This window comes from Vigna unguiculata, chromosome 9 (assembly GCF_037176805.1).
Source record: "Vigna unguiculata cultivar grain cowpea cultivar isolate G323 ecotype 2 chromosome 9, ASM3717680v1, whole genome shotgun sequence".
NCBI lineage: Eukaryota > Viridiplantae > Streptophyta > Magnoliopsida > Fabales > Fabaceae > Vigna > Vigna unguiculata.
The window spans coordinates 2,835,873-2,854,737 of record NC_140800.1 but is presented as its reverse complement, the minus strand read 5'-3'; the positions used below and the strand labels follow the sequence as shown (position 1 = coordinate 2,854,737).

At 29.2% G+C, this 18,865-nt stretch overlaps 1 protein-coding gene across 1 annotated transcript; it reads right to left on the bottom strand.

The window, feature by feature from the left end:
• Nucleotides 1-11,826: 11,826 nt before the first annotated feature.
• Nucleotides 11,827-17,476, bottom strand: LOC114163163 (beta-galactosidase-like). Its single transcript, XM_028047296.1, has 19 exons — nt 17,083-17,476; nt 16,888-16,983; nt 16,668-16,780; nt 16,473-16,539; nt 16,255-16,347; nt 15,980-16,123; nt 15,354-15,442; nt 15,172-15,277; nt 14,976-15,063; nt 14,643-14,761; nt 14,390-14,551; nt 14,064-14,236; nt 13,860-13,963; nt 13,671-13,780; nt 13,455-13,565; nt 12,951-13,061; nt 12,638-12,843; nt 12,418-12,553; nt 11,827-12,315 (listed from the first exon to the last, which is right to left on the bottom strand). The coding sequence occupies exons 1-18, from the start codon at nt 17,242-17,244 to the stop codon at nt 12,448-12,450; spliced, it is 2,160 nt and encodes a 719-aa protein (XP_027903097.1). The 5' UTR covers nt 17,245-17,476; the 3' UTR covers nt 11,827-12,315; nt 12,418-12,447.
• Between the last annotated feature and the right edge of the window lie 1,389 nt (nt 17,477-18,865).

The following is an 18,865-nucleotide window of genomic DNA, read 5'->3' as shown; positions in this document are numbered from 1 at the left end:
CTGAGCACTGAGCTATAAGACTAATGTCTATGACTACAACCTATGCTATGGGGTTTACCAGAGGGGGGAAAATCAAAGGAAATTACACAACATTTCATGATGTGAAAGAAATGAAAAAAATGTGAAAATCACAATATAATAAACCAGAAAGAAAAATAAATAAATAAAAGGTTGATAGTGCCTTTCACCAACCTCACATGTAAATAGAGTTAGGGACGGCCCACCAACTGAACAAGTCAATGGTCCTGATCAACCGATGGACTGTCCTTAGATGAGTCCTACGGAGGACACCCTACACACAAATCCAACAATTATAATCAAATTGCTGCACACTGTATTATTGTTTTTCTTCTTCAAATCTTCAAGGTTAAAAAATCTCAGACAGTTTTACATTAATCATGCAGGAGTGTTATGTTACACCAATCACTACACAATGTTATCAAGTTCTTTAGAGTGTACATGGCTCATGTGTGACGATAAGTATGGCACATCAATCATATTTATTCATAGTTTTCTGACATGTCAAATGAAATTGCCATGATCAAACATTCTGCTCAACTAATTGAAAAAACTTATAAAGTAATCTTTTAAGTTGTACAACAATTATGCCAACAATGATCGATAAATAGAGTAAAACTCATCACATGACTGTTAAACTCTATGATTTACAGATGAAGCTGTATTCTAAAAACACTTGTCAACAAACAAACATTTGATGTATCTCAGCAGATGTTGCCAATTTCATGTATGTAACAGTGAGTTTTGTTGATATTTTTTTGAAGAACGAATATTTCTCAAACAACATTCATTTTAAGAATACTTAGTGAGGGACAAAAGCTGAAGTGGAAGTGTTTATTTAATCGTGTGGTGCATAGGATAAGAGTATGAGATTATTTCAAAGTTTGTAAGCAGATAGCAGCACACTTTAAATGAAAAAACAAGTTGAATAATAATTGTACGGTCCAAGAAAAACTTAGTATATTGAATTTAAAGATAGATGATAGATATTGAAGGAAATAAATATCTGAGCAAAGCAAAGGAAAGAAGCAAGAAGCATCTTTGATATTTGTGGTCAACGGTTTGCAGACTTTATAATATAATTGCTGTGAAAGAAGTGAGATAAAGCAGAAGAGAACAGAACAAAACAGAACAGAACAGGGCACAGTGCATGAATCTTGGTAAACGGTGATGGGTGCGCAACGTCAACATGATAATAGCTACCTATTATTTTAATTAATTCACCTACTATTCATTTTTATAAATTATAGTACTTAAATACTTTAATAAACACAAGTTTAACTTTTTTTCTTAAAAAAAATAAGTTGTTTTGATTTTTTTTCTGATATAGCAACAGGAAAAAAAATCTATATATTTTATTTTTAATCCAAAATCTTAATATCATTGTTCCATTTATATTTTTTATTAACAAAGTATAAGTATATATATTATAGTTATATATATATATATATAAACAATCCTATTTTAAAATACTTGAGTTCAGAAACAAATATATACCTCAAATATTAAATTACTAAACTCATATTTATGAATTGTAATTAACAAAAATTCATATTACTGTATTTTACTTTGAATTATTTAAATATAAGTTTCAACATGTCCACATATCATAATTTATATCCTAATTAAATATTTTATAAAAAATATTAATGTAATTTTTTTATCTTGTCATGTTATTTTTTTAATTCATTTACACAATAAAATGACTAATTTAAATTTTTACTAAATTTATTGTTATGGTTGATGTTCTCATTTAATAAAAAGATAATAATATTTTGATGTACTCTTTTCCACCTAATTTTAATTCATTAATCTGATTAATCAACTTTAGATCATAACATTATATAAATCAAAATAAATAATTAAATAGTGATTAAAACAGTAAATTAAAAATAGCATCTGCATATATGTAAATCACAAAATAATTAAATAATAAATTTCAATAATTTAATTTAAAAAATTAAGAAAAAACAAAATTCATTTAAAAAACCAATAGTACCTACCATATATATTTTTGTTTAAAACTTTGAGATGATTAAATCCAAAACACAACATAAAGACCATAACAACAAGATCCATGTTCTTATAACATAGTATTATTATTATAAGGGTGACCTAGTGATGTTCATGTTGATGTTGGATGGTAGTCGTAGTACAGTCTGAAACATGGCATGAAGCAAAGGAAATTATGTACCTAAACATTTTCTCTGGATCTTCATAAAAGATAGTGCAGATACGTTAGTATCATAGATTGATTAGAGAGGGAAGATATGTTTGGAGTTGGACACTACCCCACTATTTTTCTCCCATTGTACTACCTAATTAAGCCACTGTCCTACTTAGAGCCATATCATAATCAATCATGTATCGACAAATCTTCAATAAAATCAATAAGCTTCCTTCACTCTACACACTAATTCTTAATTATTCAATCAGATTCTTACCATTAATTTTTTCTTAATCACAGATTATGCACACTTATCAAAGCCTAATCGCTCACAAGTCAAAGCCTCTTACATTGTTTACTCCACATTTCCCTGCATTGGAGCTTGAATCCAAAGGGTACCACCACAGTTACAGGGTATCACGTGTATGTTGTTAGTAGAGAACGATTAAGAATATACGTGTGAGTTTAAGTTTTACATTGATTAAAAATGAGAAAGTGGAACATCATATAAGAATGAAGACCTATAAACTCGTTACTTTAAGTTTTGAGTTGAGAATAGTATCAATGTCTTATATAGTTGGTCTCATTAGTATTTGTTCTGCCAGTAATATTCCCTGTGTAAAACCTAACAAGAACAAAATGGATTCTATGGGCAACAGATTAATCATTTTTTAGAAGGTAAACGAGCTTATTTACTTGATTGTGAGGAATACTCAAAAAGTGAAAGTGAAAGGGTTTTATTCTCTTCAACCAAGCATTTAAAAAAAGCTCCTACTTTCATGTTAGTTTCTGCAGAATGTAAAAACATTTCTGAGATGAACTGTTACCTTAGTGAGATTGGACCCACTATAATTTAACCAATGATTTGTAATTTGAGTTGTGACTATGCATTTACGTTAAGTATTTGAAATGAATAAAAATTAAAAGAGGGGTATATCAAATTTGAGTTTTGATGAGTAAGAGACAGGTGATTGAGACCCATAATTTGACAGGGAGGGATTCATCTGAGAATGATTGTGTTGGAATGGGTACAAAGGGTAAAGGATTCGAATCATACCTCAATTGTTGCTGCCTTTCGCTCTACTCTCTCTTACATCACCAAATTCACTTTACACATATCAACCTCCGTGAAATCCAAAACAGATGCCATAAGCAATTCACCATTTCCCATCCTTATCTTTATGCATATTCACACATATCTCATTTTTTTTCCTCACTCTACAAATGAGTTACAGGACAATGATAAAGTTTTTTTTTTTTTTTTTACATAATTTAGTATGTGTCATTGATTTCTTAAAAATAAAAAAAAATAGTAGTACATTAATTAATTAATGAGTTAGACTAAATCATGTTAGAAAGTAAACTATGAAAGTCAAAAAATAAGAATCAAAGTACAATTTTCCTTAATTGTAAAGAAGATAACTTCTTTAATTTCGAATTTTGTATGATTAAGTTATATTTGAGAGTTTTGTATGATTGAACTATATAAAAGGTTAAATATGTTTGTGGTATCTTAACTTTCAATGAATTTTGAAATTAGTCTATTTTGTAATTTTGGATCAATTTAGTCATTCATTTTTCGAAATGCGTGGATTTAATCATTTTAATCAAATTTTGTTAAGTTTATTTGACATTTCAAGCATGTTCATAATTGTAATTTGACTTAATATTAAAACAAAAATGTGTCAAACCGTATAAACAATTCACATACAATCCTGAAATGCGTACGAAATATCAAATAAACTTAACAAAATTTATTAAAAGGACTAGATTCGCGTATTCGAAAGATGAAAGACTAAATTTGTCCAAAGTTTCAAAATGAACTAATTCCAAAATTCACTAAAAATTAAGGGACCAAAAATATATTTAATTCTTATATAAATAAGTACAACTCTTATTTTATAAACTAGGTCCGAAATAAAAAACTACTTATGGAACATTTGTGTTTGACTTTAGTAATTTTGTTAGTACATGAAGATATATTAATTTGAGATAGAAAGTGGTTAATAAATTGTGCAATGAATGGTGTGGGTTAAAATAGAAATGAAAAGCAAAGTAGTTGGCTGAAAACACTGATGGTGATGGAGGAGTGAGTGAGTGATGTAAGGTTTTGGCGTATAGAGAAGTGAAGCGTAGGCATAGGATTCTTGAGCCACAAAATTGGTTTCTCCCTTGGAGCTGGTTTTGGAGTTTAGTGGATATTTGTGAGTTTTGTTGTTTGGCCTTTTGTGCCATATCTAGGGAGAAAGAAAAAAAGAAGAAGCTAAGTAACTGTTGACATAGAGTGGTCTCACAAGTCTTTCTTCTTGTGTGCTATGTTGTTAATAATGTTTCAACAACACTACTTCTTGATTATCACTTTACCATCAATTTGTGTTGTTGATTATGTGATATGGTGTTGTTTCCTTGCAAAGAAGAGAGGACCAAACCAACAACCACATATGCTACTTACCAAGTTGTTTCTTTCCATCAGTATTGTCAACTCCCATCTGTACATCTATAGTTTCTCCAGGATCTATCAAGTGCACTAGCTTTACCCTTCACAAATGATTTTATCATATTCATAATTTTATTATATGTTATTTACTATTATTTTTAATTAAAAACACATGGTATATATAATTATAGGATTAAATATGTTTTCTGTTCTTAACTTTTAATGAATTTTGGAATTAGTCCATTTCGAAACTTTTGAATGATTTAGTCCTTCATCTTTTGAAATACGTGAATTTAGTCCTTTTAATCAAATTTTGTTAGGTTTATTTGATGCTTGAAGCGCATTTGAGGATTGTATTTGAGTTATTTATACTATTTGATACATTTTTGCTTTAATGTTAAGTCAAATACTACTGTGAAACGTGCTTAAAATGTTAAATAAACTTAACAAAATTGGATTAAAATGACTAAATTCACGTATTTTGAAAGGTGAAGGACTAAATTGATCAAAAGTTTCGAAATGGACTAATTCTAAAATTTACTGAAAGTTAAGGAAAAAAACATATTTAACCCATAATTATATATTTTGACATCTCGGTTAAACTTATATTTATTAATTTTTATGTCTAAATATGTTTTAAGAAATTACAAATGTAATTTTGTTTAATTTTAATTTTGGAAAAATATTAAATTTAAACTTAAGTAACTAGGTTATTTTACTTGTTTAGTTTTTTTTTTATGCCAATTGGTATATATTATTGTTCAAATAACTTTTTAGTGGTTTAAGTGTGGTGATCGTCACAAACAAACTCTATTTTCATTACATAATGTTTTTAAGTGTGTGAACCTTAATAAAACAATATTTTCCTACACCTTATTATTCAATCTATTATATTTATTTATGTTTGATTTTAGTCAGTGTGATGAGAATTATTGAGTTGATTGATGTAAAATGACAATTAAGAAGAAGGTAATACTTGTTTTATGCTTATAGTGTAACTATTGAGTTATGAATTGAGATAATGAGATATTTAGATATATTACTTCTTTAAATAAGATAAATAAAAATGTAGGTTCATCCTCTTTATTTTTAAGGATTAGTAACCTAGAATTGATGATGTGGAAAAAGTTACCTTTGGCATGTTTGAGCTCAATATATATATATATATATATATATATATATATATATATATATATATATATATATATATATATATATATATATATATATATATATATATATATATATATATATATATATATATATATTTACTTTCAAATTTAAAAGTTAAATATATTTTTTATCTTTAAATTTTTTGAAATTCTTTTATTCATACGTGTATATGAAAATTGATTTATTTTTTAATTTTTTAAATTAAATGTAAAAATTTGAATTTTTGGAAAATTTTAAATAATAAAAGTATATAACATTTATTTTATATATTTTTATTATATAAATTAAATTAGGTATCTTTTTATTTATTTTATAAAATATAACATTTAACGCTAATATATAATAAAACATAAAATTAAATTTAATAAAAATAAATAAATTTATTAAAATATTTTTTATTTTCTCTCATTTAGGTTATCACAAAAGAAAATGGTATTGAACTTGCTTAATTTGCATTGATCATGATGAAATACAACTGTTACAACATAATCATGATCCTACAATTATTATAATTATGCTAATCGATACATATACTTCCTTAACTAAAGCTAACTGAAGATATACAATAATGGTTGAGATATTACACAAATAAAGAAAATTAATGTGTGTAATCAATAGTTGGAATTAAGGATCATAATTAGTGAATATTTGAATTTTGTCTAACTACTGTACTTACTGTTCACTTTTACTTGTTTTGTTTTCTTTTGTTTATGAAGAAAACAAAAAGAGTTGAACACAAATTCTTATTCTATGTTCTTATTTTTTGTATGCTTTCTTCTATTCTTGAAGAAAAAAAAATATAATTCTCTTTTATCTCACTTGACAGTAAAATATTAATTTAATAGTTAATTTTATTTTTTATCTCACGAGCATTTTGTATATTCATACAGAAGAAAAAGTAATGCACAAAGTGTTTTTTCATAACTGGTTTTTAATTGTGGCTTAATTATCATAGATTTTTCTTTTATTAATTACGTATCTTAAGTTTTTATTAGATTATGATAAATTATCTTTTAGTCTTCTTTTTAAACATAGGTATATTGATGAAAAAAAAATAGATTAATTATTTAAAATTGATAAAAGAGAAGATACCTATGAGGAATACAACAAAAAAAAATCAATCTTTGACAAAAACAGAAAAGTAAATTACATTTACTTGATTGATCATCTTTAATTCGTCTCATCTTATTTTAACTATTCTTATTTCTACAGCCATAATAGAAGGATAATTTTCTATAATGAAAATGATCAAAACAAGATTGCGAATTTTTGCCAACGATATGATTATTTACATTGAAAAAAAATATAGCCAAAAATTTTAATACTAGTTCAATTATTAATGAGTTCAAGAATATGAGAAAGAAGGTCAATCATTTAGATGTGTGATTTGTTTTATAATTACAATTATCCTAAATTATGTATTCATTTTTATTGTATTAATCACAACAATTAAATATATAAATTTTGAGTGTATTTTGGCTCCTGCACAAACATTGACCAAGATCTGCCACTGCAAACAATGTTAAAGATGTGTTAATGTGACAAACGATATTGTTATGTTTACGTCCACATTATGACATAGACACACATGGATACATACATGATAACATTGTTGTCCTTTGATGAGTATGACTACATCCATTCTTTTTAAAAGTTTGGAGACTAAATTGTATTAAAATTTGTAACAAAGATAAAATATAATTTTGTGTCGATTTGCAAACTAAACACGTATTTAACCCAACAAACAATAACATTAAAATAATTAATTGATGTAAAAATAGAAATATTATAATGTTTAAAATAAAGAGAGACGAAATTTAACAATATAAAATATATAATAATAATAATAATAATAATAATAATAAGTTTATTTATGAAAGATGAAATATTGTGAATTCTTCTGAAAAAAGTTACATCACTTTACTTAGATTGTCATTTAAACCAAACATTACCTATCTCTATCAAAATACTAATTATCCAACTTTTATATCCTTGACAAGTACATAAAAACAGAACTTTCGAGAGTCAAGTAAATTTCAATTGACGAAATTATTTTATAAACAATATCGTTATGGTAAAAGTCCTAATGCTACAAGATTATAATTACCCTAAGACATAAAGAATATGCTCATAAATATTTATACCATAAAATTGATTTTCTACAAAATAAAAGAATGGTGGAATTGTAATATATACATTGTTATGTAGCTTAAATTTACTTCTCTGAATAAAAATATTCCTCCCACTAGGTTATCCCTATTTGTAACATCATGTTTCAAATTTAGTAAAGTCATATTTTGAATAGTTTGTTTATAATAAATAAACTAAATTTATTCATCCAAGTTTTTAATGAAGCATTATTATCCTGAATGTTATACATTCAAATGCTACATGATTAAACAATAATTGTTTATTTATATTTTAAATAAACATATCATCATGTGTTAAATCAAAGTTGAGTGATAAAGTATCAAATAGTTTTTAGCTACATAGAACTTTGGGTACTTTCTCTATTCCAAAAGAAACTTATAATTATGACTATAATAATGAAACTATTTTCAAATATGAGTTTATTCAACTTTTATTAATCCAATAATTAAACATTTTGAAACTAGCATAAGTGTATGGACAACAATCTTGAGATAAAAACAAATATTTGTAGTTGTGTAATTTTATAGTCTGCTTTTTTCTTGAATTCTCAAATTTAGTTTGTTTAGTAAAATATCTTTACAAAATTTTAAACTTGGTCTGTTCAACATTTTTTTTAATTTGGTAGTCAAAATTAATATATATATATATATATATATATATATGTATATATATATATATAATATATATATATACATATATATATATATATATATATATATATATATATAATTATTAGATAGAGTAACCTTATTTAATTCCTTCTCTCTCACACATATTTAATGATTGTGTATATTAATTATTATTTTGAAGAAAAGTCTAACCTTTTTCTTTGTTTTATTGATAATATTACAGTGTTCTCCATCATAGTTTCTTGGAATTTTGTGGAACTTGTCGTTTTCTTTGTTCTTCATTCCTATCTTTGAGGGGAAGTAGATATATTATACATCATTCAAATGCCATAAAAGGGGAAATCTAAACATTGAAAATATTTATTACATCATTATCTAGAAAAATCAACCATAATAGCAACTTGTAGTATTATACATCTTAATCTAACACTTCAAAAGAAATAAATTTGTGGGCTTGTCACACATGTAATCCACATTTAATTCATTCTTTAATAATTTAAGATTTTATTATAAGTGTAAATAATATTATATGTATCAACAATATAAAGTTATTGATAATATTTTATTGGTGGACATTAATATCTTCTATTTAATAGGAGTTGAACAAAAGAATTAGTCAAACACTTTCAACTTCGAATTTGGTTTTATTTTCCCAAAACCCAATATATACTTTTATTTACAAGATATAATTGTAATTTCAAGAAATATCATTTAATGTGTCTTTTGTTTTATTTTTTTTACAAATTTAAAATATATGTGAAGGTAAAAGAATATGAAATGTCAAAGTTTTTTAGGGATTAATAAAGAGAAATTATATAAATTTCATATAAGTTTAAGGTATTGACACCATTTTTAAGTTTTTAAAAGAGTGAGTTTAGGTTGTTATTGTTGTGGTTGTATTATTATTTTTACCTATTATCAAAAAATTATAAGTTTATGAGGTAACTTGTTATTTTATTTTATTTATGTACTTTATAAATAGAATAAAATGTAATTGAATATAAAATATTTACAATATTTTAATTTTTAAATTTAAATAATAACTAAATATATTTTTATCTTCATATGAAAAGTATTTTTAAAATTAAAAGATTTTCTAAATACTAATAGCTAAAAACTCAATTTCTCCCACAATCTCAACTATTTAGCCATGCATGCACTTCATATATAAGAGAAAAGATGAAAATGGAAGAAAGAAGAAAAACATACCTAGAACATGATTTCAAGATTGATGTTACGTAATATTGCTTTGTTTGTTTTTAGATCAAATTTAAAAATAAGGAAGAAGAGGACTTTGAGGTTTTTGGAAATGGAAGATGAGGAAGAAGAGTTCATAAAAAGAGGTTTTTCAGATTTCTATTTACACCCTTAATTACAAAGTTCACCCCGCTATTTTATGACTTTTCTATTAAACCCCAAAATATAAACCCAAGTCTAGTCACTATCCATATGGGTTCCAAAATACTATTCTCACTCCCTTAATTTAGCCATACTACCTTTTATTCCTTAAATATTTATAAACACCTTAAGTATATGATTAAATAATTTAAATATTTGAACATAAAAGCAAGACTTTATAGATAGTATTCAAACTGAAATTAATATTGATAAAAAAATAATTTAATATTAAAAATGTGATATTATAGGCTATTTGGAGATTAGAAGATAGAATTACGCGAATAAACTCCACATTAGCTAACACAAAAAACTCCCCTCAAAGCTTCACTAAAAAGTACTCATTTTAACTTTTTATTTCATTAAAGTAAGACCATATTTTTTAAAGAGATTTTTTTTGTGAAAAATATTTGATCCACACCTTTTTCTCTAGAACAAAATAAACTAGTATTTTTGGTTTTTTCACCAAACACATTATAGGGTTCTGGGCAGAGTGACAAGAGATCACAACTATTTCTGGCATCTGCGTATAATTTAAAATCAACAATAGTTCAATAAAAAAACCTAAAATGGTTAAATAGTAAGATAAAATCATACATAAATCTGTCTGGCTAGAAATTTGAATCCCTGTCTTTTCATCTCTGGGTGAGTGATCAAACCAAAAACACCAATGGTGGATGCTACGTCTGCACAAATGTTGTTGGTGCTCCTTCCTCCTCCTCACATTTCATGTGCTATTGATCCTCTTTTAGACCTTGGAAAGTCAGAATTTTATTAGGTTAGATTCTTATTTTCCTTTTAAACAAACAAATTGTATATTTCTTTTTATTGGGATTTTTTATTTTTCTTTTACTATTTAAATTTGTCTTTAAATAAATTTTAAGTTAAAAGGATATTTTAATTTTGAAGGTTGGATGGAAGAATTAGATTATTTAGTGTTGTACCTTCTCTATATTTTGGTGTAGCAGTATATATGTTCCTGTCATGTCAGTTTACATGTGATAGTCTCCAGTGTTCATGTCTGTGATTCTTAGATTCCTTTCCTTCTGCTCTTTGCTGTTCGTTAACACCAAAAAACCATATATCATTGACTTTAGAATCAGAAGACCAGGTCTCATTTTCAGCTGAGAAAACATTATTTCTTCCTTCAAACTTTAAAAGCACTTAGACCATTGCATATATTACACTTTTGTTCTCATGTTTTGATTGCTTGGGTAACTTTTTATTCTTATAATATAATAATTTATAAGTTAGTAAAGTTGACATCCAGAAGTGAAGAGAACCACCGGAGAAAATGCTTTATCATACCATGTTTTTCTCCTTATTCTTGATATCCTCATATTTCAGAAGTTACAAGGATGAGTAAGCAAGCCTATGATCATCACACCAGACTATATCTATATCATTTCATAGTGTACATAATTGAGTACAAACCTTACCTTACAAGTCAATTTTATGAGGTCGAGTTAGGCTTAAAGTCTACTTCTTAACATGATATCAGATTCATGAGTTAGAGTCTATCTTAGCAAGAATTGTTGTCGGTTGAACCTATCATACCACCCGTTATTGGGATGCTATTAGACCATCCATTAATGTTTAGTCTCACACTTGATATATATATGCTTTGGCACGAGGAGTGTGTGTTGGAGATCCCACATCGACTAGAAATAACGCGATTTCAATAGTGTATATTAGTGGATGCAAATCTCACCTTACAAGTCAGTTTTGTGAGACTGAGTTAGATTTAAAGTCTATTTCTTAACATTATGTAATAAAGACAATATTACATAATGATGTTTTGTATAGCAAAGATGACAAACACACCGGTACAAAGTTATGATGTAATAAGATAAATATTGACATTCGAAAGCAACTTTTATTATTACTCTTTCAATCTGTCACATAATATATTTTTAGTAGAGAAAACACAATTGTTTTTTGGCAGAATGTAATAGTAATCTGACACATTTTTGTGTGTCCAATTCTTTCCTTTGTATAGTAAATTAAATAAATGTGTAAGGGCTCAATATTCAGCACAGTAGCCTGACTATGTACACAGTACACAGTCTTTGCATCCAATTTCTCTTATATACATTTTTGTTTTTGGGAAGACAATGCATGATTAGGCCTCGGCAATCTTTTGAGGGTATACTTCAACAACCAGAAGACATGGAGCACCAATGATGAACTTCAAATACTTTGTATACTGAACCTAATAACATCTGAACCACACTTATTTTGTAAATTGCTGCATCACAGGGTCCTAACCGCATAGGACTCACTTGAGAGCTTTTTTTCGTTTCCTAGACATTAGTATAAGATATATATTGCTGGCCAATACTGCTCTGCACAAAGACAGTGAGAAGAATAAGAAAATGATTAAGAAAAAATGGAGAATTTCAGATTCAAATGGTCTGTCTACTAAAAGAAAATTAATAGTTGGGTACCCTTTTAGGAGAGCATGATGATATCACACTTTAGGTTCTTTTTACCAAAGCAATTCCGTTAGGATCACCTCCCCATTCTTCAAACACGACCAAGGAGTTACCACCTGAGTTCAGCCATGAACGAGGAACATGATACCTGTCCAAAGGCAAAAACATAAGCTCTGGTGATATTCAAGCTTTTACATAACTCACTGTTAGACAAAAAGTTACAAATCCTCACCATCTCTGAGATGGTTTTCCACAATTTGTCCTGCATTTCTGATCAGTATAGTATCCAGCATAGTTGCAAGCATTACAACTGCCATGTGCAATATATGCAGGCCAATGGCGACCAATGCTGCGACCGTTCACCCATACTTCACCCTTTCCCATGCTACCCAAATCTAGAGCCAATGGATCATTGCCAGCTGGTGCACTGAAAGTTGCCTGAAAACATCAAGGACATTAAGACATGAAATGACTGTGCAACAGATAGAGGTGAATGATCTATAACAATAACAGAAATGCAACATTTTTTGAAATTTTATTCTTACCTTGTACCATGTCAAAGGTTGTTTTTTAGCCACTAATGATCCTCGTATCCATTCAACAGAGCTACTCCCACTCTCAGTGTGAAGGTTCAAGGCTTCACCTTTCAGTCCAACCTGTCCAATAGCATATAAATTTTGTTTTCATTGCTGCATCTTTCTGAAAGCAGAAGTGCATAATCTTTTGCATATTGCTCCAAATCTGCTCAACATGTACTTAGTTGAAGTTTTTCTTAGTGTCTACATGGTCTAAATTCGTCCACAGTTTTCAATATTCAATGATGTAATGCATTCCTGTCTGTCCTAGAATGGCACAATGTTAATTTTCTCATGAACTTTTGTTTCAACATATATTAACAATAGGTATCTATTTATACAGTATCTTTACTGTTTAGTCTTCGCCTCAGTTTTTATTGACTTGTTGATCTTGTGTTTAGATAATGCTTACCCGCATTATTATTAAACCTTGTAAGGTTGCACATGAGCAATGATATAAACAAGACAACAAACCTTGTAAGACCATTTCTGTCGGGACAAGTCTCGTGTTCCTTCATTTAGACCCTTCAGAGTGACTGGACCTAACACCCCCGCATTCCATGTTTCAAAGTGGACGCCAACATTCTGGTATTAAATTAATACAAAACATGATTAAGATTTAAAAATATTACAAACCAACAAATTAAAAATGTTATAGGAAACTCAGATATCAGAAAATGGAGAACTAACCGGGAGACCAACGGCAACACTAAGTAATGAAAGCTTGTTATTGCCAACTCTCAAGTTCACATTATCACTAAATGTTAACTTAGGATTCCCCAATCCCCCATACACAGTTCCTGCAACCATAAAGAAGTTTAATTTACAAAACTGGAGTTCATAAACACAAGGTAAAAGAGGCATAACCATGTTATTCACCTGAAAGTTGACCATTAATGAAAACATGTAGCAGATGGCCTGCTGACATTACAGTGAGAACAGGAGATTGACCATTCTTTAGATCATTACCATTAATGTAGACACTGAACAAAAGGACAACAATTTGATCAGATTGAGTGAGGATAGAGTTAGCATGTACAATAATTTTTCTTTGAGAAGTTTGATAAGTTGAAAGATACTTACTCTGTCATATACCACAAATAATCTGAAGAATCCCGTGTCACATTGACCTGTTCAAAGAGTGCCTGTGCTGCAATGGAATCATCTTGACTTGATGAGGCAGGTTCTTCATTGTATGACTGCCAAGCAAATGCACTGTTTACAGGAGTCATCTTTTTCACCCAACCGTTGCCAACCTACATTAAATTGGTAAATTTTGTAAATATTCACACTAAAAAATTTCTGTTCAAAAACACCATAATCTTTGTCTGCTGTTCAATGTGAAATCTGGACATAAACAAATAAAAGAAGCAAAACTCATGTGTACTCAGTGAGCAATATTGTGTTACCCTTGCGGTGTTGTAAACAACAGTTTTGCAGTCAGGAAGAATACTGATAGACCAAGGTGGTAGATCATATTGTCCACTTCCAAACGTAGCTTTTGCAGAGGATTTGGTGTCATAATTTGCAATGAAGGCCGCACAGGCACCAGGGGTTGAGAACACATGTGCCTGAGATTATATCAACAAAAGGAATGAAATGAATTTTTAATGCACAGGAAATTCTGTTGTTTTTCATCGCAAACCAGATTAGGGACTTCACCTCAAGGTTATATCCAAGCGATGTCACCTTAGGATCTGTAGACACTAAAGCAGGCTCACTTTGTTTTATTGCTTTATGCAAAGCTCTCAAATGCCCCCATTTTGGTTCATTTTGAAGTCCTGGTACAGTGGTAAAATTGAACGAGCTTCAGGCTACTGAGAAAATGTTTTTCAGCTTTACCATGTGGTGATTAAAAGTGAATTTGTGCACTTTGTTTTCTTTTTCCTCAAATATCACTTTAACCAAAAGTTTCCCTAAGTTTTCAAGAGCTTTTCAAATGTGCCTTACTATTCATCATCTTCCAAAGCATGTAAACAAGTTATCTTTACTTACCGTATTCATCAAGGGGTGCGTCATAGTCATAGCTGGTGGCAATGAAGAGACCACCAGATGTCCGACCAAAGTTAGTTCCTCCATGGTACTAGGTTTAAAAAAATAAGATATTAGACTCAAACCAAAGTTTCTAGAACATGAATTGATTGAATGTAGAACATGGTATGAACTATTAACAATGGATAAACCAACATACCATATAGTAATTAACGAATGAACCACCATTTTGTATGAATCTTGCAACTGAAAATGCTAAGTCTTCTGCTGGTCTAACAGGGACTGCACCACCAAAATCAGTGTACCTACAGAAAGAGAGAAATGAAACTTACTACTATAGGACAAAGTAAAACCTACATGGTAGAATTTGTTGGGACTTACCAGCCAGTCCAATTCTCGGTCCACATTTTGGGTTTGGTGTTCTTGTTGGGTTTGAAGTTTTCACAGTAGAACCCATTGCAGGTGTCAATCTATACATATATCATAGTCAGAAAATTAACACAGATCAGAAAGTAAGATCAAAGATGCAACGGGGAGGAATCAATTTGCCTGAGAAAACACAAGCGTTCCCTCATTAAACCTACAATTGAAACAAAATCTTGCACTTTCTCAAATTTTCTTTTTCAAAAAGAGTAATGGAGACAGAAGCAAATCAACCACTGCACTTATAAGACAACCAAAAGAAGCAAGAAAAAAGTGAAGTTGGTAAAACCGTGTGATAGGCCAAAGAACCTTCTCCAAATAAAAGGTGAAACAAACAGAGAAAAGGGTCAAATGGGCTTATGAGAAAATAGCAAAAATATCATGGTATGGTAAAAGCAGCAACCTTATCCCAACCAAAGCATCCATAACACTGTTCATAAACCCCACCACCAGTTTTAAATGGGTCACTCAAATTTATCAGAATAGAATAAGAATCACGTGAGAAAAAAAAGTCAAAAAGTCATCTTGAAATCCAACTCCACACGCACGAAAACTTTTTCTAGGATGAAGAAAGAGTAACTTACAACAGGATCAGGAGCATCTTCTTGCTTGCACATGACCCATGGAACACCAGTGTCTAGACCAACAGCCATTTGAGCAGCCCACTTCGTATAAGCTTTTCCAGGAGCACCAATTTCCCATTCCACAGGACCATACTCGTTTTCAATCTGTCAATTCAATCATAAAACACCAAATTAAGCACCATCTTTATTCTAATTGGCTCAAAAACTTCTCAGTAAAAAAATTGAAAAAAACCAAGAATACAAAAAATTATATACATACATAGTCTTGTATTTACCTGTGACATAATTATTGGGCCACCCTGCGATTGAAACAACCCCTCTGCTTTCATCAAGCTAACAATCTTCGCTGTGAATTTCTGCATCGCAGCCTAACATGACAAAAATTTGGACGGTTGGTCATATGATTCAATAATTCGTTAAACTGTTTTCTAATCAACCAATAAGAATAAGCAAATTATTAAAACTGGTGAGGCTCCAAAATGAAAACACCAACCTTGAACGGTTCGTTGTCTGTTCTGAAAGCAATTCCAGGAACATACTTGAGCCAGACAGGAAATCCCCTGAACAGAAAACAGAGCATGTGACCTTTGAGTGATTCCTCAGAATCATTATTTTCCTTCTTTAAACCAAGGATTTTTTTTTTTCCTTCTCATAAGAAGCTGTACATTCACATCATTAAAATCATTACCCAAAGTTCCATTCAGCACATATGTAGGGACCAATGCGGAGATGAACATAGAGGCCTGCTTGCTGCACTAGCTTCACGAACCTAACCAAGTCATACCTATCTTCGAAATAGTACTGCAAGTTTTCAACATTGTATAAAGCATTAATTACAATTTTCCACTTTCAACTTTCTGATCAGTGAAAACAACAATCACAAGTATTCCCAAATGTATTTGCATTACTTTTCCCGGAGAAGGTTCATGACCATTCCAAAAAACATAGGTCTGAATGACATCAAGGCCTCCATCTTTGGCTTTTTGAATGAGGTCTGGCCACATCTGCAATAACAAACATGATTTAAGATGCAAGCTGCAAGAAATGGTTGAAAAAACAAACTTTGATGCAGCCATGATGAAAATTTGGAGTGGAGTGTGTACTTGAGGTGTGCTTCTTGGGTAATGAATGGAGCCAGAGATCAAAATTCTCCTCTTTCCATCAATCACAATGGCTTTGTGGTCGTAAGTGACAGAGGCTGTGACACCAGAAACCCACAAAAACAACAGCATCAACACCCCTCCATGAAACTCTCCCTTCCCCATTGAACTCTCTTGCTATATGTGTATCTGAAACCAACAATGGTGTGCTTCTCTCTTTCCTTCACTCTTGTGTGCTCATTTAAAGCTTGAAAAGAGAGAAGTAGCTTTGTTGGTTGGTAGTTTTTGTTTGTGGGAAATGGCTTCTTTTTATACCTGTGTATTCTTTTAAGAGAGAGGCTCTTTTGTTACTGCTACTAGGTGAGGTGTGTGGGTTTGATGGATTAGTTGATGCAAATGTTGCTGCTTTATATAGATTTGGAGAATGAAAGAAAAGGAGCGAAGAATGGGACCCCTGTTCTATTCTTTTTCTTATCTTCATCCTTCACACGTAACAACTACACAACATTGCCCCTTAAGATATCTTCGGCTTTTGCTTTGGGAATTGTAACTTCAATTTGGGTGAGAAGATTACATTCTGAGTGTGAATTTACTTTACTCATTTTGCTTTATCATGTTTGGTGAAAAAGATATGAAAATATAAGATGAAATGACTATCATCAAGGCTTACTCTATACACCATTTCTTGACAGAGGAGCTTAAACTGTCATTAAAGGATTTAAATTTATAACAAATTCTAGTTTCATGTTTTATTCAACTACTAAACCCTGTAACTAAGATAATAAAAATAATATAATTAAGTTCAAGTTGGTAACATCATTAATCATGAAAAAAAATCTGAATATTTTGGTTACATATATATAAAACATGAATTTTTAAGATTTTAAAGTTAAATAAATCAAGTTTATTTATGCATACAATTTTCTATAGATATTTTAAAAAATAAACTAGTTTATATATCAATTTAAAAAATAAAAAACTTAAAGAAATTATATGAAAGATTTTAAAATTTTTAACTTTTAAATATGTTTTTTTTAATATTTTTGTTGTGAAAATTTTCCCAATGCTGCTCATATACTTAATGTATCTAGTGTATGGTTTGATGTATTGACAAAATTTTTAATATATGAAATTGTAGCAAAATGAGTATATTTTTAATTAACAGCAAAAAAAATTTTAAAAAAAATTATGCTTTCAGTTTCACTCAAATTATTGCCACTCAAACATACTTATATTTGTTAAAGATGATACTTAGGTAAATATGTGATATAAATGAACTTGTTTGTTCTATTCAGTAATCACCATGATTCCACGATATGTTTACTACACACAATCCTGTATAATGTATTTTTAATTTTGATTAGAGTATGTATCTATTATACAAAGTATATTCTACTATCTAACTATAAATTTTGTTAATAATAATATTATTACTATTTTTGCAATAATTACATTATAGAACCATTTCTGATTAGGTAATAATAGGAAAATCTGTATATTGTATACTATAATGTACACTATTAATTGTGCATTAATTGAATGATATAGTCATCTACAAAATTTGCTGCACCAAAAAACTTATTCTTACCATGATTGTGCATTAAATAGCATTTATGTTGTTTGGGTTAAGTATCTTTCACGACAAGATGGTGCATAGTACATATTTAAAACCCAACTAATTAAGAAATAATGAAAATCAATTTAAAAATTAAAAATTAATTAAATTATATTCTTAAGGTTTTGTTATCTATTATTTTAACTTAACTATTTAGATTTTGAAAATAGA